At 45.6% G+C, this 23,955-nt stretch overlaps 1 protein-coding gene across 2 annotated transcripts in view; it reads left to right on the top strand.

Annotated features, from left to right (window-relative positions):
• LOC143493636 (testican-3-like) overlaps positions 1–23,955 on the top strand; it is a 36,124-nt gene that overhangs the window by 8,358 nt on the left and 3,811 nt on the right. Inside the window, exons 1-9 of one of the 2 annotated variants that reach the window (XM_076992183.1) lie at positions 5,781–5,852; positions 8,492–8,531; positions 12,595–12,703; positions 15,709–15,817; positions 16,030–16,135; positions 17,041–17,154; positions 17,404–17,625; positions 21,563–21,619; positions 22,848–22,985. In XM_076992183.1, the coding sequence (XP_076848298.1) occupies positions 5,796–5,852; positions 8,492–8,531; positions 12,595–12,703; positions 15,709–15,817; positions 16,030–16,135; positions 17,041–17,154; positions 17,404–17,625; positions 21,563–21,619; positions 22,848–22,985 (952 nt within the window). In that variant the 5' untranslated portion in view covers positions 5,781–5,795. Of the gene's footprint in view, positions 1–5,780; positions 5,853–8,491; positions 8,532–12,594; positions 12,704–15,708; positions 15,818–16,029; positions 16,136–17,040; positions 17,155–17,403; positions 17,626–21,562; positions 21,620–22,847; positions 22,986–23,955 lie in introns of those variants that run through there. The other variant, XM_076992181.1, reaches the window with a different exon arrangement.

The following is a 23,955-nucleotide window of genomic DNA, read 5'->3' as shown; positions in this document are numbered from 1 at the left end:
CGAAGTTACAAAACTGCGAGGCTCTCGCGCACGGGTGGAGCCACCGCGATTACGTCATTTTCGGCGTGCGGACCCTCGCGCTGCTCACGCCACTCGTGCTGCGTCAAGTATAAAGGCTTAAACCAGGCTTAACATGGATGGTGTTGTTCTGTTTGTATTTAAAAGCTCTATCCAGTGGTGTTAATTTTTTGTAACATACCTACTTAAAGCATGTAATCTTACGGCTTATGTTTTTGCGATGGTGAATCTGATAAAAACAAGAGAGCTTCATACCTCTCACCAGGATTCACTAAATTTGACTTGATCTTTAAATAATTTTCTGGAAGAGGACCCCCAGATAACTCCATTATATAAACATTTATGTACATTTATTGCTCAGGTGTTCATTCTCTCTTCTCTCCTTACACAGGCTGTTTAGATAAATATACTTTATAAATGTGTTTATTGTGTAGAATTAGGCAAAAGAGGCCGTGTCCCAACTACACTACATTTTCAGTAATTGCTGGCATTGTCTTTTGCCAGGAAAAATTTTTCAGTCAAATGAAAATTTCTTGCTTTAACCCATGGCATATATATATATACACCGTAGGGTGTGAATGGGGGCGCTTCCTCCGCCCCGGGCCACGCTTATCTTAGTGCGCGCTTGATCGTTCCCCACACCAAGCGCATAAAGGCCCATTCACACCCTACGGTAATTACGGATACGGACCCTTTCGTCCGGTTCCGGAGGTCGTTTCATCCGTAAGTGGGTCCGTTGCCAGAGCACTTACGAATCCGTAGTAACGGAGCAATATAAACCGGAAATCAGGAGACAGTAGAGAGTCAGAAGCATCGGACGTACACCAATTCGGGAAAATCAATGAAGAAGAGTACTGGACTTAAAAAAATGACGCTTGAGTTAGAAGAAGAAACTTTGCGAGTTGGTTAGAGGCTACATTCTGCTACGGTGCCAGGTCATCGCGATAAACAGCGATGCAAAAACAGCTGGGAGGAGATTGCTGGTGCGCCGGTGCCGGAAATTTGACTATACTGCCCTCTAGAGGATGTATTAAAAAAATCATAACAACGTTGGAAACGGAAAGAGGTATAGTGGCCCCCTACGGAGGCTACGTTTGGTACGGACGGACGAAATTCGTCCGTGTCCGGAGGTATAAAGCAGGCCCATTCACACCCTACGGTAATTACGGATACGGACCCTTTCGTCCGGTTCCGGAGGTCGTTTCATCCGTCAGTGGGTCCATTGCCAGAGCGCTTACGAATCCGTAGTAACGGAGCAATATAAAGCGCAAATCAGGGGGCAGTAGAGAGTCAGAAGCATCGGACGTACACCAATTCGGGAAAATCAATGAAGAAGAGTACTGGACTTTAAAAAATGACGCTCGAGTTAGAAGAGAAACTTTGCGAGTTGGTTAGAGGCTACATTCTGCTACGGTGCCAGGTCATCGCGATAAACAGCGATGCAAAACAGCTGGGAGGAGATTGCTGGTGCGCCGGTGCCGGAAATTTGACTATACTGCCCTCTAGAGGATGTATTTAAAAAAATCATAACAACGTTGGAACCGGAAAGAGGTATAGTGGCCCCCTACGGAGGCTACGTTTGGTACGGACGGACAAAATTCGTCCGTGTCCGCAGGTATAAAGCAGGGAAAGGGGCCATTAGACCTCAGCTGTGCATATGCCCTATAAACATCACTCTGGAGGAAGAATCAAAAGGAACAGCCCCAGAATATCGGTATTATGTAACTAAATTATTTAATTTAGTAGGCCTACATCTGACATTTCTCTTTCCCCGCTGAAATACTTTGCTTAAAATAAAGCTGTCCACCATTTGAAAACGCCGGTTTCCATTTACACGAAGAAACATTTAATTGTGTATGGACCATTAAAGCCGTTCAAAATAGTTTGTAGTAATTAAGTCGCAGTTTTCTGGGGTGCTTCTAACGACTGCGAGCTCCTTTCGTGTCCAACAATGACACTTAATCGAAATCTTGTGGCAAAACAGACCGAAAGAAAGACGGAAAACAACTTTAGAGCATGTGTTTCTTATGAGAGATCGCTGATGCCTCCTGGATCCTGGACGTTGGTGCTGGTACAGCACATGTGCCGGTATTAAACTCCAGGAACATTTCGGACTCCGCGGGAGAGGGAACGTGCCATCAGATCCGAGCAGGACCCAAACGCACTGACATAACGCTGCCCAGGGAGCTTTTTACTTTAATGTTCGGTATTTTGATTGTTTTTTTGTTTCGTTTCGCTTTTATTTGAAGTGTTAATCGTGTTAATCTCGGTTTCTAAATATAGGGGAAGTGATACTACTCACATCATGTACGATATTTTGGACTTTCACTACTAATTTCTCCAGATAGGCTTCGTGAGAACGGAAACAGTTGCGCACTGAGCGCATTAATCAGAACACACCCAAAGCAACATTTAAAGTCTTTAGCACAAACCTTAAACTAACGTATGAATGACAAACTCGACTGTGTTTAAACCACAATGAAAACCACAAAATGAAAACCTTCAACCGAGACTTTTACATTTCCAAACCATAAACATAACAGATTGAATCAACATATAAAACAAGAACTAGACAAAGTCTACACCAATTATTTAAAAAATGTATGCGTTACGATGACAGCTGAGAACATGTGCGAGGAGTTTCCTGGACATGGAGGTTCCTGCTGCCTGCCTGATGCCAGCGGAGATTGCAACATAACGTCATCACACGCTCGACTTAGAGAGGCTGCGTTATTCACGTTAACTATGACGTAAGGCCATGCCCTGCGTGAGAAGTAGAGGTAGAGTAGAGCCTCTGTAAATAGAGCTGTCCCTACTTCTAACTAACCTCACAGCGAAGTGTACAGATTAGATAAGCCGCGATGGCTGATAACACACTGCGACGCATCGAATCTAAACAGGGAATCTGTAATGTCCCCATAATCTGGTACAAATACTTTGGCTAAATAGTAATTACCTTACACTGAGAATGCGTTGGCCATGCAGAGAAGATCCGATTTTCGCTTCCGTTTCTTAGTTGCTAAAAATAATGTTGCAGGGTATTTTCAGCAACTATTGCCATTGGTTCGGACACCAATGCATTTGCAGGATAACTAACTAAGTCAGAACGGATCGTTCCCATTTTACATATCCAGATCGTTACAGCTAGTATTGAAAGCCAAAGAAAACAATATGTATTTGATTTTATTCACATTTGATACTAATTTGAGGCTCGTACATGAGCTCTAAAATCTACTGAAATCATCCTGGAAAGAAATGAGACTTCACTGCTCCAGTGGAACCTAAAACAGTGACATCATTGGACCTCCCAATTGATCAGATTCTCCTCGGTGTCAGTTACATCGTTCTGGCTGTTTTGATTCGCCATCGTCCGCAACAATCATTGTCAGCCTAACAGCCATGAAACCGGCCCCATGCATCTGGACCATTGCCAGGGGTGGGAAGTCAGTCCCATAGGACAGAATGATGCACACATCTAATGCTCTTCAGACATCAACAGACTAGCGTGGAGCCCTCTTTGGTTTGAGACATTGTCTTCGGCAGCAAGGGTGCCAGTTGAGGCTGTCCTGCGTTCAGGACTGGGCTGGCTTATTTATACCAGAGAGATATTAGATGGACCCACACAGAGACTGTAATAGATTTCATGTGGATCTGTACCTTGCTAAAGACCAGTACGTACACACACACACACACACACACACACACAAGGTGGAATAGGTTGACAGGGATTGATTGATTGATTGATTGATAAAACTTTATTGTCCATTAAAATTACATAAAATGGAAAATTATCTTTGGCAGTCTGGCAAACATATACATAGTTACACAAGTACACACAAAAATATTTACGTAAATACAATTCCCACTATGTACGGGCTTTATGTGTAATTCCATTGTTCAAAATAGTCACAGCAGAAGGAACAAATGATTTTTTGTACCCATTCTTCTTAGCTAATGGAACTTTAAGTCTCCTACCTGAAGGCAGTAACTGAAATGATGAGTTAAGGGGATGGGTATGATCATTGTAGACCCGAGTTGCCCTGTTTAATAAAGATCGACTGTATAAGTTTTCTAAGGACAACAGTTTGTCTCCAATGACCAGCTTATTCCTGTACTTCACTGATAGGTTTCCATACCAAGACACAATGTTAAAACTCAGAACACTTTCAACAAGTGACCTATAAACCATGATCAGAGTGTGTTTACTGGTATTGAAACATCTCAACTTCCTAAGAAGAGAGAGTCTCTGCCTCGCCTTTTTATAGAGGTTATCCGCATTAACCTGAAAGCTAAGTCTATTGTCAATGTAAGTCCCAAGGTATTTAAAGTGCTCTACTTGTTCCACTTCTTCCCCTCTCATAATAACTGGTTTGAAGACAGACCCTGTGCCTGCCATCCTTCCTCCAAAGCACAGCTCCTTTGTCTTATTAACATTGAGATCAAGAAAGCTGGTGTCAAACCAGGTGGCTAATTGGCTGATGGACAGAGTGTAGGAGGAGCTTATAGGGTCCTCCAAGCAAGCAACCAGGGCCATATCGTCAGCATATTTTATAAGGGAGATATTTTTGCTATTGTATTTAATCTCGTTTGTATATATTGAGAAAAGAAGGGGTGATAAAACACACCCCTGTGGGACACCAGTGTTCAAGACAAGGCAGTTAGAAAAGCTGCTACCCCCACACACACGCTGGGGCCTCCTCCTCAGAAACTCTCTAATCCACAATACAATGCCACTGCTAACCTTCAGGTCACATAAACGTTGTAAGAGAAGATGGGGCTGGACTGTATTAAAAGCCGAGGAGAAATCCATAAAAAGCACCCGAACATATGTGTTAGGCTTGTCTAAATGACCAAGTACCTTATCTAAGAGAACCAGAGTGGCATCTTCCACTCCTCTACCAGCTTGATAGGCAAATTGCATGGGGTCCATGAGCTTAGCTATTTGTGATATTAGCTCCTTGCAAACTAGACGCTCCATGCATTTACCTAATACTGATGTAAGTGCAATGGGTCTATAATCATTTAATGATTTGATACGACTGGTTTTTGGTACTGGAATAATTGTTGCCATTTTCCACGCCTGAGGGACAAAACTAGTATTAAAAAACATCTGGAACAATTGAGAAAAAACAGGTCCCAGTTGGATGGCACATTCCTTCAGGACCCTTCCCTTGAGTCCATCTGGCCCACTAGTTTTATGAGGGTTGACTTTTTGGAAGATCGAAACAACGTCCTCATCCTTAAATGTCACAGAGGCAAAGGTCAGTCCCTCACAAACAGAATCACCATCTTTACTAAAATCATGCTTATCAAATCTAGAGTAAAACATATTTAGATCATTTGAAAGCTGAATAGGGTCTTCACACTGTGGGGCTAAACTACGTTTTCTTCCCATCATTATATCTAAGATATAGAAGGGAGGTTGTGAACTGACCAATCAGCGATTCATGTTAATGTGTGTGTGTGTGTGTGTGTGTGTGTAAGACATGCATGGACATAATGCCATATGGAGCTATCAGAAGTGTCAGTCTTTGGGGTGCCACTGTCTGCCGAGAGGACTAACAACTGCCTTAATCAATTAGGGGTGCGCTCATGCAGAAACGAATTAACAAACCTGACAGCCAATCAGATGTCGTACTGTCATAACGGCACAACATACTGACAAACACAAGAGCGTGTGCTACAAAACTGCGCCTGTGTGTGTGTACGTGCATGTGCGTGCGTGTGTGTATGTGTGTGTGTGTGTGTGTGTGTGTGTGTGTGTGTATTTCCACCTAATGGCATTATTTGTTTCCTTCTCTCTCTGTTGCTTCATCTGCCTTCAGGAAGTAGAGGTTTGTACTAACATACCTCTGTTTTTCTTCTTTTAATTAAACCACTAAAGCTTGAAGATCTAACTTCCATCACTTCACATTACCGTGTACAGATGAGCCTTGACCAACACATTGTGACGGGCAGGGTGAGCAACTCAAAAAGGAAGCGATCACGCCAAGTCTCAGGGAAAGAGGATGGTTTAATAGAAAGTGTGCAAACCAAAAACCCGTGCATTGTTCCAAATGAAGGAAATAATAACCAGCAGTCAACTGGTACAAAGAAAAGACGTATATAGACGAACAAACGACCCTCAGGTGAGACGGATCACGGGTCCCGCCCACCTGAAGGACGAACATCACGTGACAAAACAGGACCGCTGCCGCTGTAACTGGGGGCGACCGGTAGGCCCCCCCCCCCCACAACGTGACAAACCCCTCCACCAAAGCCGCACTCCCCTCCGGATGTGCGGCTTACAGCGGCAGCACACAAAACACAAAGGGGCGGGAGGGCGGGGACAAGACAGGGACCCGTTCCCTGCCGTCCTGAGCTGAAACACAAAACACAAAACACATAAGCTCCTCGTCACAGGACGCAGACCAGGCAGGGACCCGTTCCCTGCAGTCCTGGAGCTGAAACATAAAAACAGACAAGTTAGCTCGCCTCCTGGGCGGGACCCTGGACCGACCGGGCCGTCAACAAGACGATAACCACGCCCCGGTCGGTCACAGGGCCCTCGCGCCCTAACCGGCCTTAGGCCGCTTAAGCCCCACTGCTGTGTGCGCACCGGGAGCACATGGCCCAACACACGTCACAGGTGTGGATGTGTGCAGGCCGCCACACTGGGGTGCGGCCACGGCTTACACCAACACCTCCCGAACCTACCTCCTCGCTCGGAGCTGACCCCTGCCCTTTTCGCTAGGAGTCACCCCAGACTCCTGGGGAGTGAACCCCTCCCGGGGCCCCTCATCTCAAGGTGGACTCCTCCACCCAACCCAGGAGCGCCAGAGACCAGGGCCCTGGCAATCCGCAACAGGGACACGCTGGTCACCCCGAGCTCGAAGGGGAGGGTCTCCGCCTGGAGACCCCACTAGGTCCGGGAGTGCCGCAGTCCACCTCCAGGAGGGACCTGCAACACATCACACACACACGCACACAGACAACACATAACACAAAATGCGCACTGCTCCGACCACTGACCCCCCTTTTACACAGGGGGGAAGGGACCCCTTCTTGGCATGAGGAGACACCCTGTCCTTACAACCCAGGCATCCTCCGCCTACAAAGGGGTACAGGGGCTCCTCTTTGCTCAGGGGTCCCTCCCAACCGGTCAGGTCTCCTGAAGGAGCAGTGCCTTCTGAGCCACCTGTCGTGGCTCAGGAACCCCATAGCTCCCCCCGAAAAACATATTTAGGGGGGGGCCCTCTGGGGAATAACAAAACAAAAAACACAGACACAACATACAACATACACGCACCCAGGATGCCCTCCGTGCCACATCCAGTGGCACGGGACCTCTAATGGGCCCCTCCCCACACACCGTGAAGAGGGGTGCAAGAGAGGAATTACATAAAACAAAGCACGCTACACTCTAGGACAAAATGAACACGCAAAGACAGAACACAAACAAACGGACAGGACCCACCGATGCGCGCGCTCTGCGGAGCGTGACGCGCCTACTCCAGCTCTCTCTCTCTCTCTCACCGTTTTCCCCACGGGATCCGCAGATCTTTGGAGAGAGAGAGAGCTATACGCGAGCGGCTTGCTCGTCACGCCCACAGCGACGCGTCTCTCGGGCGCAGTCGCTCACCCCCGTCACCACGGGATATCGGGTGAGCAAGGCAAAAGGCACCGAGAGACCCTCGCGTCTAACGCGGTCTAGCGTGCGGCACGCACCGGTGGACCCGACTACATACACACACGAACACCACCAGCGAAACACACACCACGGCACACTCACACACTCGCTCACGTCCGCGTCGTTATTAAAACAAAACACTACAACGTACATACACACACACACAGAGACGATAACGGACAACGGACGTGCGCAATGAGGCACCGGTAGTTTCGCTGGGCGAGAGCGGAGTCTACCGGTCCCCAGCTCTAGTCACCGCCGTGTGAATTACGGGTTTAAACACAAACAACGTTTAAACACGGCGGGACGAGTGGGGACAGACTCAACACTCTCTCAGACAATACACGACAAACACACAGCACGTAGACAAACACTTACCACGAGACATGACCACGAACGAAGGAGAAAGCAAAGGAGACTGGCGGCTTCCGAAGGGTGGCTGGTTATTCTGTGACGGGCAGGGTGAGCAACTCAAAAAGGAAGCGATCACGCCAAGTCTCAGGGAAAGAGGATGGTTTAATAGAAAGTGTGCAAACCAAAAACCCGTGCATTGTTCCAAATGAAGGAAATAATAACCAGCAGTCAACTGGTACAAAGACAAGACGTATATAGACGAACAAACGACCCTCAGGTGAGACGGATCACGGGTCCCGCCCACCTGAGGAACGAACATCACGTGACCAAAAACAGGCCCGCTGCCGCTGTAACCGGGGGCGACCGGTAGGGGGACCCCCCCCACAACGTGACACACATCTTACAGATTTATTGTGCTATAGTAATGAATCTTATTAATATATGTTACAGGAACCTGGATCATGGAACCCTGGAAAACCATTTGATCAAGGTACGTGTAGACCGGATGGTTAATATCATGTGTCATGTATGAACTATTAACGTAAAAGCATTGTGCATATTTTTTAAAGTTGGGTAATGACATCAAAATAACTTCTATTAGCTTTGGTGTCAAGTGATTAAAATATTAACTTATCACTGGCGCAGTTTCTTTACATTTTTAACGGCTCAACCTCAGTCAAGTTCAGCATATTTTGAGCTAATTTACATCATTTTAAAATACATTTCTTATGTTAAGCACATGCAGCTGTACTCCCCAGATGCTGTCAGATTATAGTAAATATTATAAGTATAATCCTGTTCCAACATAGAGGGACATTAATCTGGATAAATGCGCATAAATTAAGAAGCAGCTAATTTGACTACAGCTCATTTTACTACAGCTAATTTGACTGCATATTACTTCATCCAGTATTCACATCTATCTTGCTTTGTTTGTTTTGGTTTTTTGTTCCAAGCGGACTGTGCGACTTCTACGTGCTTTTCTGAAGCAGTGCGGGGCACTGAGTTGCGTGATAAAGTGCGCCTGCCGGTAAAAAGGATGTTTGTTAGATTGCTATTCAAATGCGCATAACTGTCTAAATTTACTAAATTTAAAATGACTTTGCCAGTGAGGCTCTTGGAAGGGCAAAGCTGAAGTGTCGCATTTTGTGCTGTGTTGTGTGTGGTGTGCGTGCAACACACAAACTCACACACACACACACACACACACACACACACACCCACACACACACAAATATATATATATGAAGAGGGAGAGAGAGATACATATATACTGTCTGTATATAGATATATACATACATACTGTATATATACGAGAGAGAGAGAGAGAGAGAGAGAGAGAGAGAGAGAGAGAGGGAGAGACAGGGATTTTCAAGTTTGTAGTGAAGTACACAAAGTTTCCAGAGAAGCAGGACGTTTCAGAAAGAGGTCCTTCCTCAGCTGTGTAAGCAAAGTGCTTCTGGGTTTGTAGCAGGAGGAACCATTATATTTATGAAAAAGTAGATGAGGTTTTAAAGTTCCACGAGTTTCCTAATATAATTGTCTCCAAAGCAACAACTGGCAGTGCAAATACATACGCCATTAATACGATAGGACAAAAGATCCAGTATACTGTTTCTGTATACTACGCCAACCACTTGGTTATGGTGGTTAGCATCTTGCATGCTGCTGTCATGTGCTGGATTGTCTCAGTGGCGTCTTTGGACAGCCTGCATCAGGGCTCCTGCCTGGTGTGGTAGATCCCAGCCTCTGTTGATATTGTGTTCAGAGTTTGTTTCTGTGCTACAGCGATTTAGTGTTTGCGTGCTGCCTTTCAATCCAGCTTTTTACGTTCTAGCCATTGGTGAGATTTCTCTACATCAGCCACTTCAACAGACTGGATGTAGATACTGTGCGAGGGTTTATCTTCCCATGGTGGTTCCTGTTTCTCCTCATGCCCATCCATCTCGCGCTTGTGCTCTCTGGGGAACTCACTAAGCACGTCATCACTTTCTGCCAGCATCCTGGATCTTTGATGTTTCATCCTGGATAGTCGCTGTGAAGCTCATTAGTCCTCGGCCCTCTTCCCTCCGTTTCCTGTCCAGTCTCAGGGTGATGGGTTTAGGATGAAGTCCTCTGTGCATTGTAAGGAGGTTCCTTGTCTTTATGTCAGTGAATTTCATCTCCTTTGGTCATCGTATTATTCCAGCGGGGTATCTGATGACTGATCATCAGGTTTTGATAGCCCAGATCTTCCCGTTCAGCTGACTTGCCTCACTCTTTGTAAATATTCGGCCGTAGGCAATTTCCTTATGGCCTCTTCACAATTTCCGTTTGCCTGTGGGATTCCAAAGCACATGTAGCTGCCCTCAACACTGGTCACATTACCTTCTGTTTAGCATGATCTTCTGGGTTCTAACTACCATCCCCTCCCAGTAGAGGAGATGGCTGATTGTTGCTCCATTCCATTACTGGTGTCTGCTGTCACTCCTGGAGATGATGAGGGGGTTCAGGCCTGTGCAGAACAGCAGTGGGACAGGGCATCTCCTGCGCTAGATGGTGTTTTGTGCTACTAGTGTGAAGCTGGCCTCCAGGGTTGTCTTCCACAGCCAAGTCAAGTTCTTGTTGAAGGTTCTTGTGGTTCTTGTTGAGTCCTGTTGATGTTATCCAGGCCACAAATGTACAAATGTGTGTGTGTGTGTGTGTGTGTGGGGGGGGGGGGGGGGGGGGGGTGAGTTGTTGGCTTTCTTGTAGTAATTGGTGGTGCACAAGTTAGTTTTTTCTTGTAGTAATTGGTGGTGCACAAGTTAGTTTGTCTGGTCTCAAGTGTTTTATCCACTAGAAGCTCCTCTGGTGTTCCTGCCAATGTCTTCATGGCCCATGCACATGTATTTGTTTCATCCATTACCAGATGGTTCATCTGCACTGGAGCAGTCATGAAGTTGGAGCCTGTAGCTCTCCAGCTCTACATACTTCACTCCCATCTTCTTCAGCGTGATGGTTACTGGACCCTGTTCAGGGAGATATATGCACGTGTGTGTGTGTGTGTGTGTGTGTGTGTGTGTGAGAGAGAGAGAGAGAGAGAGAGAGAGAGAGAGACATGGCCTTCAGCGACACTTCTCTTGGGTCAGTTGGCATAGCTACTCCTCCCATGACATTTTGTCTTTGTTTTGAACTGTGTCCGCAGTGACTGGTGCGAGTGACGTCCTTTGTGGGTCTTTCTGAATTCAAGCCTCAGTCTGAAATTAGTGGAGCCTGTATATCCTTGATAACAGATAAACTAAGGAATCAGTCACACTTAGATGTTGCACACACACACACACACACACACACACACACACACACACACACACGCGCACACACACACAGTCACACACACACAAGCGCACACACACACACACACACACATATACACACACACACACACACACACACAGAGTCACACACACACAAGCGCACACACACACAGTCACACACACACAAGCGCGCGCGCACACACACACACACACACACACACACACACACACACACACACACAGACACATACACACACACACAAGCGCACACATACTCAGAATTGTTTTTTGTTTCTTCTACAGTTATGCAGCTAAAAATAAGAAAAATGTTTGTAGCATTTAACTCATATAACTCGAAGCGCATATTTTGCAGTTACACCTTCTGAGTTGAATAACTCAAGAACACCTCCATGCATCAGTATGATATATACATGGTTACACTCAACAGAACATGTAGTCCAGTTTGTAAAATACCTAAAATTGGTGCTACTTCAAAACATGTAATATTCTGCTATTACATCTCACTTACTGTGCTCAATACACTTTTGGCATTTACTTTGAGTTGAGACTTTCTTTTGTGTCTCTTCTTTTGTGTCTTCACTGTCACCGAAAAAAACCTGTTCTATTCTCTACCATTGTTTACTTACCAGTGTTTTTTGACTGCATGATGTTTCAAATAAAAAATTATGTCATTTGATTCACAAACATTAGCCACTGAAGAAGCCTGAGTCTTCAAGCCCAACCAAGGCTAAATGTATTTATACAGCGCTTACAGCACACGTTGTAGCTGTCTGGATCCTAGAAGAGGGAAAATCACTGAAAGTTTTTTTTGCTTCATGCTAATCGTGTATTTTGTCATATTTAAAAACCAAAATCCCAGAATGTAAATTCCAGATTTTCAGTTTTGATGTTTGTACATCCATTTATTCTTTTCTTCTTTTTATTAAAAACAGGTTTGGTAAAATTCTGACCATGAAAAGATGTATTCATGAAGATGTCAAATATCCATTAGAATCTGCCGTCTCATGTCATGACATTTATAGCCAAGAGTCTCCTGAAAATGAGACCACAGGGCACGTCCAGATGCCCCTCATGATATATTTGTAATTGCAGCTAAAATAAATGGTCACTGACAGAAATTGGTTAAAAAAATAAGTCAGATAAGCACAGCGTTGAAAGAGGCAATTAAAGTTAATATGTTTAAGAAAAACTCAGTATGAATTCTAGCCACACTTTGATCTTGTCAGTGTGTCTGTGTGTGTGTGTATGGTACCTTAGCCCTGGATCCTGCCAAAGACCCATGCCTAAAGATTAAATGCGGCCGTCATAAGCGCTGTGTGGCGGAGGACTACAGGACACCCACCTGCATCAGCCTGGGTGCCATGAGGTAAGAGCTCTCGGTACTCCACTCTGCTTTACCGCTCCCCCCTCCTTAGAGCCGTGGCTGTGCACAGAGGAGGATTAAACCAGGATTAGCCCTCAGTACCAACAGAAAAGGCGTCAGCGTGTCTCTGTTTTGTGTTACTCGAAAAACACAATCTTATGTTCCCCCCCAAATTTGCTCCTGAGAGGATCTTTAAAGGTGTTTTTTAGTTTTTTTTTTTGTATATATTATTTAAATATATAAAAAAGTAAATTAAAAAAATTGTTATTGTTTAATGTTTGTTTAAACATTAAACAAAATTGTTTCAAAAGTTTTTCATAAAAGTTTTTTTTTTCAAAATAAGAATATTATGAGCATTATTCCGATCATTTAGTGTTTGTCTTTTTTTACAAATGTTTTTGCGCAGACACATATTCAACAAGTCCTAAATTCATTAACAATCACACTCAAACAGGTGTATTGTTAGCTTGTTATCCTCATATAAAAGTGTTGAACTTCGAAAGAAAGCTGCCAGTTGTCTGCTGTCATTTCATATGGGTTTCTACAAATCACACCTTTGTTGACCTTATCGGGAGTCGACCAGCAGATCGGATTTTATCACGGAAGAGTCTAACAATGACTAACAGTAACTCAGCCAATAATACGCAGCGCATAGCGTGTTGTGTAAATGTCGACCTAGCCGGAACATGACCTTGAGTGCTCATTCGGCGATTATGGATCGGGTTTTGAATGTCGTTCCTAGCTTGAAAACACAGCAGAGCCGTGCATGGTCATCTGTATGGATGCGCTAGTCTGGTTGAAAGAAAGAATGCTATTTATGATGAAAAATTATTGCAGTATGGATTTGATTGGTTACAATTGCAATGTTTCCAGACGCATGCTTGACTATAGCACATGCAATGCTAAGTGGCTCATATGGCAATGTAATCGGTCAATGCAATCGGTCAAAAAAAAAGACCAGTTTCTCCCAACCCAACCTTACCACCAGTGAAATTTGTTACTGGTAACGACAAACGCTGCTCCAAAGCAGTTAAAAGTGTTCGAGTTCAAACGTAATACGTATCAGGTGAACTTGTGCACTGAAGTTTGTGTATGCACGAGAGTGAGACAGCGTGAGAGAGTTTGTGTATGCGCGAAAGTGAGACAGTGTGAGAGAGTTTGTGTATTCGCAAGAGTGAGACAGCATGAGAGAGTTTGTGTATACGCGAGAGTGAGACAGCGTGAGAGAGTTTGTGTATGCACAAAAGTGAAACAGTGTGAGAGTTTGTGTATGCATGAGAGTGAGACAGCGTGAGAGAGTTTGTGTATGCGCGAGAGTGAGACAGCGTGAGAGAGTTTGTGTATGCACGAGAGTGAGACAGTGTGAGAGAGTTTGTGTATGTGCGAGAGTGAGACAGTGTGAGAGTTTGTGTATGCATGAGAGTGAGACAGCGTGAGAGAGTTTGTGTATGCGCGAGAGTGAGACAGTGTGAGAGTTTGTGTATGCACGAGAGTGAGACAGCATGAGAGAGTTTGTGTATGCGTGAGAGTGAGACAGCGTGAGAGAGTTTGTGTATGCGCGAGAGTGAGACAGCGTGAGAGGGTTTGTGTATGCGCGAGAGTGAGACAGCGTGAGAGAGTTTGTGTATGCGCGAGAGTGAGACAGCGTGAGAGAGTTTGTGTATGCGCGAGAGTGAGACAGCGTGAGAGAGTTTGTGTATGCGTGAGAGTGAGACAGCGTGAGAGAGTTTGTGTATGCGCGAGAGTGAGACAGCGTGAGAGAGTTTGTGTATGCGCGAGAGTGAGACAGCGTGAGAGAGTTTGTGTATGCGTGAGAGTGAGACAGCGTGAGAGAGTTTGTGTATGCGCGAGAGTGAGACAGCGTGAGAGAGTTTGTGTATGTGCGAGAACGTGTTGTGAGACTGAGGTGAGAATGAGGGGACGGTCTGTCCCTCTCCTCCCCAAACTACAGTTGTCAACAACGATTGTTGCCATGAAAGTGGAAACGGGAAATGTGCTGAGCATGAGAACAGAGCAGCGCCGGCGACAGGCGCCCGCTAACGATCCGATGAAAGAGAGAGAAGGGTAGAGGAATGAGGGAAAGGGCGAAATGAGGAAGAGAGAGAAAGAGAGGAAGAGGGAGAGAAAGTGAGAGGAAGAGGGAGGGGAGAGAGAGAGAATGAGAGAGAGAGGAAGTGGAAGAGGGAGGGGGAGAGAGAGAAAGAGAGAGAGGAAGAGGGAGAAAGAGCGAGAGAGGAAGAGAGAGAGAGAGAGAGAGAGAGAGAAGTCACATTGCTGCTGGCTAATCTCACAGCTGTCAAGCGTCATTGCGCTTTTTGGGAGATCCAAGCAAGGGTAAAATAAAAAAGAGGAAATGATCTCATTGAAAACGGGCCGCGTCATTCAAGGTTTAATAAATAATGATCTGTTTCTTCCTTGGGCATTAAATAAATTCTTCTATTTATAATACAATTATTCTCAAAGGCCGTCTTCCGGGACTTGAAATTGTGTTTTTGAGCGGGCGGTGTGTGGCGATCAGCCGCTCCGTGTTCACTCAGCTACAGTCAGAAACAGAGGGGCAAAGGGGGAGGAGAGGGGGAGTGGCCCCGCAACGTGGCACGAAGGGGGAGATTAATGGAAGAGACTCGTACGAGGAGCGCAGAGCCCACAGGCCTTGGGGTGTTTTCAGTGTGGCTTTAAATCCGCAAATCCAAAATGGCCTCTTCACAGTTCACAGTCATTAATATGTACGTATCATTAATATGTTTCCTTCCTCTCAAGAGCAGTCACCCCCCCATCTCTCTCTCTCTCTCTCTCTCTCTCTCTCTATGTAAAAATTCATTTTTCATTCATGACACTTTACTGGCATGACTGTCAGCACACAATTTTGCTAAAGTAATGCCAGGAGTGCTGAACAATACATGACTTCAGATGTACTACATCCTGGCCTATGATATAAAGGAACAAATAACTCACACACACTCTCTCTCTCTCTCTCTCTCTCTCTCTCTCTCCTACTTGGTCTGTAGTTTTAAGGGAGTGTCTGGGAGAAACGCAGACCTGCTAAAGTGTGACCGATGCCCAGTAGTGCATCCATCACCTGTCTGTGGTACAGACGGACACACATACTCCACTAAGGTAAGGCACACTTAACACACCGAAATACAAAAAACATATTACAGATGTAAAGCCTTTTGTTTCTGTTGAAGGTATTTACCTGAAAGATTAATTTCTATCTGACAAGATACTACACTGAGCTAACCCTTTGTGTGTGTGTGTGTGTGTGTGTGTGTGTGTGTGTGTGTGTGTGTGTGTGTGTGTGTGTGTGTGTGTGTGTGTGTGTGCTTTAGTGTAAACTAGAGTATCAGGCATGTATCTCTGGGAAGCAGATTTCTGTGAAATGTCCAGGACAGTGTCCTTGCCTATCACATCCAAAAAGTCCTATGCAAAAAAAAGGTAGACGCACAAAGACAAACACTCTCTCTCTCTCTTTCTCTCCCTTGTCTCTTTTTCTCTCACAGCCACACACACACATAGAAAGCTCTCATGGCTTTTAGCCACTGAGAACACGATTATTTTAAGCATTTCAGTTCAGCAAACCATTCCGAAAATCTGTATCCCTTAGAAACCCATTAAGTTTTCTGAATCGGAACCTGGGAGAATAGGAGAGAGGAAGATAAAGAGAAAAGATGGAGAGAAAACAAAAGAGAGAAAGAGAAATGAATCGAGAAAGAAGGATTAAGAGAAAGACAGAAAGACTGAGAGAAAGTAACTTTTAAAACTGCATGATGGATCTTCCATATTTTAGACATCTTTCGCCCAACGCTCACCGAACAGAACACAGAATCCACATTCATCAGGCCGTTCCACCATTAGCAATCTATGAGGTCATAGTGTAAATCCTGGCATGGATCAGCATGGAGCCTCACGAGAAGGTCAGCCAGACGAGGCCGGGTGGGGGTCAGCTAGCTAACGAGCCCCGACACAGAATGGATTCAGTGGCTCAGAGATCCTCAGGTCTCTGGTACAGCACAGAAAGAGTTTGTCGTCCTGTTATTTTAGCACTGTTTAGGACTCGCAGTGTAATCCTTCTCCCTCCATCTACAGTTAATTAGTAGCGTTATTTATGTGAGTATTTGTGTTTTTGACAGCTTTTTCGAAAATAATGCAATTGATGAAAATGTGTAGTTATTCACAACTGCTATGGAAGTATGTTAACAGAGTAGGCTATGCATTTCTGGCAAGAGTAGGTTTTAAAAGTGATTCAAGGAGTGTGTGTGTGTGTGTGTGTGTGTGTGTGTGTGTGTGTGTGTGTGTGTGTGTGTGTGTGTGTGTGTGTGTGTGTGTGTGTGTGTGTGTAGAGTGCAGTGATGCTGAACTGAATGAGGTCATAAGCAGACTGAGAGAGAGGTTCAGAGATGTGCCTGAGAACTGGAACCTCAGCAAGAGGGTCAAGCTCCAGAAACCAGAGAAGAGTGAGTGCCCACACACACACACACACACACACACACACACACACACACACACACACACACACACACACACACACACACACACACACACACACACACACACAAATACATATACACACACGTATACACACATATACATACATATATATACACACATATAGACATAATCTCTCCCTCTCTCTATCTCTCTCTGTCTCTCTCCCTCGCTCCCTCTCCCTCTCTCCCACTCCCTCTCTCTCTCTCCCGCTGTAGGAGTGGACATAAATAGGACGCCCCTTTGTAAGGACCCTCTGGATGGGCTTTTCGCCAGGCTGGACGTGAACTTTGACCAGCAACTCGACCCATCAGAGCTGGTCGCCCTGGTCTCAGAGAGGGACTCGGCCTGCACCAAGGTTTTCCTCAGGTCCTGTGACTCGGGCCGAGACCAGCTCATCTCTGGCCTGGAATGGTGCGCTTGCGTGCAGAAACTGCAGGGTGAGTGCACGTGCACGCTCACACATGCACTAGCGCACGCACACATGCACAGTAACCACAGCGACTTTTCTCTGCGATTTGAACAACCTCCCCCTGTTTCTTCCCTCGAGTTATTAGCGTCATTAATTATCAGCGTGCTGCCTTCTGTAGCCAGAGCCACCGAGGGCCCCGCTCAGCCAATCACGCTGTGAAACCACGCTGGGTTCCTTCCGGAATCCGCCGCCCCGCGTCGGCAACACTGCGGCCCCTCCCCCTCCCCGACGTTTTATACGTTTTCTCGACTGCTGAGCAGCATCGCGGAGTTTCCTTTGGCTGAGGAAAGGATCCCCGCAGAGCAAGCCGGATCCCAAAGTGAGGCGTCTCACAGCGAAGCAGTTTGTGCAGCTTTGCGGAGAGAAGTGTGCGCGTGTGCCCGCGGCATTTAAACAGACGGTCAGAACCTTCCCTCAGAATGACATGCGTGGTGTGTTTATTATTATTATTATTATTCCGAAACGCAGGTGCTGAGCTGCAAACGCGCACCGTGCTGTTGTGTATGCACGTACATCGCCACGTGTCACCTAATCTCTACACCTTTTGCGCCATACGTGTCATCTAATCTGCATTCGGGGCTGCTTCACTCTGGTCAGGAGCTTTATGTGGACTACGCTTTATCGAAAAAAATAACATCCTTCCCTCCTCCCTAAAACCTCGTTGAACCTGACCTGCTAGATTTTAGGTTCTCTCTTGGTGCCTTTCACCGCACAGTAAGAGAGACTGAGGTAAAAATGAGAAGATCCTATGTCCCACCTCCTGCCGCTAAACTACAGTTGTCAACAGCGATTGTTGCCATGAAAGTGGAAACGGGAAATGTGCTGAGCATGAGAACAGAGCAGCGCCGGCATCAGGCGCCCGCTAACGATCCGATGAAAGAGAGAAGGGTAGAGGAACGAGGGACACACACCACTACATAACACCACATGACACTAAACACCACTACATAATACCACATGACACTAAATACCACTACATAACATCACATGACACTAAACACCACAACATAAAACCACATGACACTAAACACCACTACATAACACCACATGACACTAAACACCACTACATAACACCACATGACACTAAACACCACTACATAAAACCACATGACACTAAATGCTGACACATAATACCACATGACACTAAACACCACTACATAACACCACATGACAGTAAACACCACCACACAACACCACATGACACTAAACACTGCCACATAACACCACATGACACTAAACACCACTACATAACACCACATGACACTAAACACTGCCACATAACACTAAACACCACCACATAACACTAAACACAGCCACATAACACAACATAACACTAAACACCACCACATAACACTAAACACTGCCACATAAACACCACTATATAACACCACTATATAACACCACATAACACTAAACACCACCACATAACACTAAACACCACCAAATAACAACACATAACACTGAACACCACCACATAACGCCACATAACACTAAACACTGCCACATAACACTAAACACTGCCACATAACACTAAACATCACCAAATAACAACACATAACACTAAACACCACCACATAACGCACCATAATACTAAGCACTACCACATAACACACCACAAAACTAAACACCACCACATAACACTAAACACTGTCATAAAACATAAAAACACATATCACTGCAGACAACACAATATTATATAGCACCACTTACTACCACATAACACTACACACCACCACAATTTCATATAACACTACATACTGCCACATAAAATTATATAATCCATCAACTTAATGCTCTGAAATATGATCTTTTACCATGGACTCCAGTAAATAAAGTTCTCCACATTTGCTAAGATATCTTTATTGAAACCTTCTACCATCCAAACTGTCAGCACAAGACCTCAAAATAAACACTACTGAGCACGCACTGCACACTGCATCAAAAAAAACTCAGAGTTCAGGAGATGTACAGTAGCTACAGAAGGAAAGTTTATTGTTTATAATATAGTAAATTACAATGTCTGCATGACTGTACAATGTAGAATAGAATTGGAACGTAAACAATCTGATCAGTGTGAATGTAGATTCACACATAGCGAAATCCTAGATTTTTCCACTTCAAGTTTCGTGTACACTTACATCACTGTTGCCACGTTGGAAGACATAGTCAGAGGTGGAAAGGTCAACACTGATTCCTTAAAAATTCACGTTGTCTTCCAACACGTCAGTGCTGTATTTCAGGCAGTGTAGTGGTACTATGAGACTCTTGCTGTAGGACTTCTTGCACATACAATTTTACAAAATGGGAACATGAACTTACTACAATAAATTATACATGCAGTAAAACAGGATTCCCCCCCCCCCCCCACCCCGTCTGCTTTATACCAGTGAAGTGCTGCACTGACACCCCTGTACACAATAAACCTTCAGTGACCCCTAAACACCAACAATCTGTTCTCTTAGTCTCCAGACTACGTCAACCTCGATGAATCTGCTGAGACTGGGTTGGGCTCTGTCCTACGTACCTTGAATGTCATCGGAGATAACTGCTGTTGGGTTTGCTCCTCCTCGTCCTCCTCGTCTTCCTCCTCGATCACTACTTCCAACACGCACTCCTTCTCCTTTGCCTCTCGGAGTGTTTACATCCATCTGTGGCTTTTGTTCGTGTCATGGTGTCATTAGCGACGAGTGTGGCCAGGTTTGAGTCATTGTGTGTAACCTATGATGGCTGATCTTAACAGTGTTTTATTTCTGCCACGTATGCATACCATTATGCATCACAGGTAAAACACAGTGCAGAACGGTGCTTTAATGAGCGAGAACGTGTTCAGGGTCTTTCAAAACGAGTATCAGATCAGGAAACTGTGTCCAGGTTAATAACTGTAGTTATTCGTTTGATAAATTAGTTTTCGGAACTTAACAATTTTGTTCAGAGAATCAAGTTGAATCGGTTCAGAAAGAGTGCAAGGACATTGGTGCAGCAAAGGTTGCCGGGGGTGACCCAGTGTTCCGCGCTGGGTCCGCCGCTATGGAAATGAGGTGATAGACATGTGTTAAAAGGACTGTGTTAAATAGACGCTACTATGGAGACCAACAAGGAGCCCGACTACAAACATTTATTATGTTTCAATACAAGTGTTTTCAGAGGAGCATGGTTGGCTGTGTCTAAGCTGGGCTTTATCTAGCTGATTCATCTCCATTCAGTGCGGCTCAGTTTTATTAGTACGGCGCTTTTTTACAACAGACATCATCAACAAAGCCGCTTTACAGAAATCAGAGGCCAGACACACGTGGAGCGAGCCAAGGGCAGCTGCAGCGGGAGAAAGCCCTCGTGGGCGGCCCCAGGACGCGGCCTTAAGGGCAGACAGACTCGAAAAGGCGACGTTCGCTCTGTTTCGGGCCAACCTGGGTTCTGGAGTGGGTTCTGGTGTGAGGTTTGTGTGAGAGAAAGCATGACCAGGGCCACTGGGTGCCAATACTAATGCGACTCTCTGAGATGCGGTGGGAGAGCGTCCTGGTCGGCCGTGTGTGGGACGGGTTGGCTGGAGGTTTCTCCACGTTTAACGGTCCCCAGGTGACGTCAGGCGTGGCTCCGTTCTCTCGGCGTCGCTCCGTTCTCTCTGCGTCGCTCCGTTCTCTCGGTGTCGCTCTGTTCTCTCTGCGTCGCTCCGTTCTCTCTGCGTCGCTCCGTTCTCTCGGTGTCGCTCCGTTCTCTCGGCGTCGCTCCGTTTTCTCGGCGTCGCTCCGTTCTCTCGGTGTCGCTCCGTTCTCTCGGTGTCGCTCCGTTCTCTCGGCGTCGCTCCGTTCTCTCTGCGTCGCTCCGTTCTCTCTGCGTCGCTCTGTTCTCTCTGCACTGCCAGACGCCTCCTGCTGATCTGAGATTCGTTTTGCTTTTTTGTGTTTTAGAGTCTCCTTGCCAGTCAGAGGTTACCAACATCCACAAAGCCGGGAAAAAACTTTTGGGTGAGTTGATTTCTCTCTCTCTCTCTCTCTCTCTCTCTCTCTCTCTCTCTCTCTCTCTCTCTCTCTCTCTCTCTCCCCCCCCCCCCCCCCCCCCCATTTTTCTCTGTGATTTTGTGAATTACATAGACAAGTTTTTGACCTCTTTTTTGTTGTTATGCTCTTCACTATTAAAGAAAATGGAAATTCGTGAGGGTAGATATCCTCTTCAGCTCCATCATGAGACCTTTAGATTATTTCTGTGTCTTACAGAGATTAGCAAATATCTGAACTTGGGGGGAGTTCTGCTATTTCCTAAGCAGAACAGGATTCAAGTTTTAAATTATACTACCATCAGAGCCCCACAATCAAATGTTATAATGGCACATTTGCATCAATATTACATGGTTATAGATAATATGCTGTCCTCCTCTGCATAAATATGCATGGAAGCGTGATCATGAATATGTAAAATGCACACCTATTATCATAATTGCATATGATGGGGTGAATCTTGCAATCATGCGCACAAAATGAGCGTTGCAGCTAGTCAAGAGAGTCGGAATCCAGCTTACATTTACTGGATCATAAACGAACACCTCTGCATGTCCGGTGTGTAGGAGTTACACTTTCTTCCTATCTCTCTCTCTCTCTCTCTCCCTCTCTCTGTCCCCCTCTCCCTCTCTGTCCCTCTCTCTCTCTCTCTCTGTCCCTCTCTCCCTCTCTTTGTCTCTCTCTCTCTCTCACACGAAGGGTTGTGCACTTCATTTTTAAAATGCACAGAAAAATGACATGAGCATTAGAAATCAGACATGAAAGTGGAAATATTTGTATCCGCAGCTCGAGTGCATCACATGGAGAAGGCTGTGGGCATACAGTTATCACAAAAAAGTGAATAAATAAATAAATAAATAAAAATAATTAAATAAGAACTGCTGAAAGGGTTTGGCAAAATTGCTTCTTTTGAGCAGTTAAGCGAAGATGTTTTGAATCTGAAGTGTGTGTATGTGTGTGGGACGTGCTAGTAGTAGCGATAATATATGTGCTTGTGTGGCTGCATGTGTGTGTGTGTGTGTGTGTGTGTGTGTGTGTGTGTGTGTGTGTGTGTGTGTGTGTGTGTGTGTGTGTGTGTGTGTGTGTGTGTGTGAATAAATGTGTGTGTGTGTGTGTGCGTGTGCGTGTGCGTGTGTGTGTGTGTGTGAATAAATGTGTGTGTGTGTGCGTGTGCGTGTGCGTGTGTGTGTGTGTGTAGGTCAGTACATCCCATCTTGTGATGAGAATGGCTTCTACAGACCTCACCAGTGCCACGGCAGCAGCGGACAGTGCTGGTGTGTGGATCGCTATGGAAACGAGGTTGGCGGTTCACGAAGGATGGGACATGCTGAATGCGGTGGGTGCAGTGTGTGTGTGTGTGTGTATGTGTGTGTGTGTGTGTGTGCGTGAGTGTGTGTGTGTGTGTTTATGACTAACGTGCAGAACAAGAAATGAGAGTGACGCAGGTGCCCAAATCTGCCCTGTACTCTAGGTGGGAGGATCTCCAATGGCAGCCAATCACGGCCGTCCGTTGGGGAACGGCTAGCAGTTTTATCAGCCAATGACTTTGAGGGAGCAGTTCAGCAAAGATGTGGCAGCAGACTTTTATTTAATAATATAAATATAATTATATCTATCTCCTCCTTTCAGTGCCTGTTCATCTCCTTTTCCTCACAGTTAGGCCTTCTGCCAGAGGCCTGGGGATTTGAGGGCACGGTCCAGGATGTTAGCTCTTCTTTGAGGGCACGGTGCAGGATGTTAGCTCTTCTTTGAGGGCATGGTGCAGGATGTTAGCTCTTCTTTGAGGGCACGGTGCAGGATGTTAGCTCTTCTTTGAGGCCACGGTGCAGGATGTTAGCTCTTCTTTGAGGCCACGGTGCAGGATGTTAGCTCTTCTTTGAGGGCACGGTGCAGGATGTTAGCTCTTCTTTGAGGGCACGGTGCAGGATGTTAGCTCTTCTTTGAGGGGCACAGTGCAGGATGTTAGCTCTTCTTTGAGGGGCACAGTGCAGGATGTTAGCTCTTCTTTGAGGGCACAGTGCAGGATGTTAGCTCTTCTTTGAGGGCACGGTGCAGGATGTTAGCTCTTCTTTGAGGGCACGGTGCAGGATGTTTGCTCTTCTTTGGGCTGCGCTCTTCTGGATTGTGATTGATGTTGCCATTCCTGGGATCTGATGGAGTCACTTCTCCAGTATAGGGGTCCCAGCCCAAAGTGCCCCTATCAGCACTAGGACAACTTTGGTCTTAACATTCCACACACTCCTTTTTCTTGCCGAGTCCATTGCATCTCCAACTTCTCATATTTCTTTCTTCTGATGTTCTCATCA

Source organism: Brachyhypopomus gauderio, unplaced genomic scaffold (assembly GCF_052324685.1).
Source record: "Brachyhypopomus gauderio isolate BG-103 unplaced genomic scaffold, BGAUD_0.2 sc90, whole genome shotgun sequence".
NCBI lineage: Eukaryota > Metazoa > Chordata > Actinopteri > Gymnotiformes > Hypopomidae > Brachyhypopomus > Brachyhypopomus gauderio.
The sequence above is the reverse complement of the archived record's forward strand: the minus strand, read 5'-3'. Positions and strand labels throughout refer to the sequence as shown.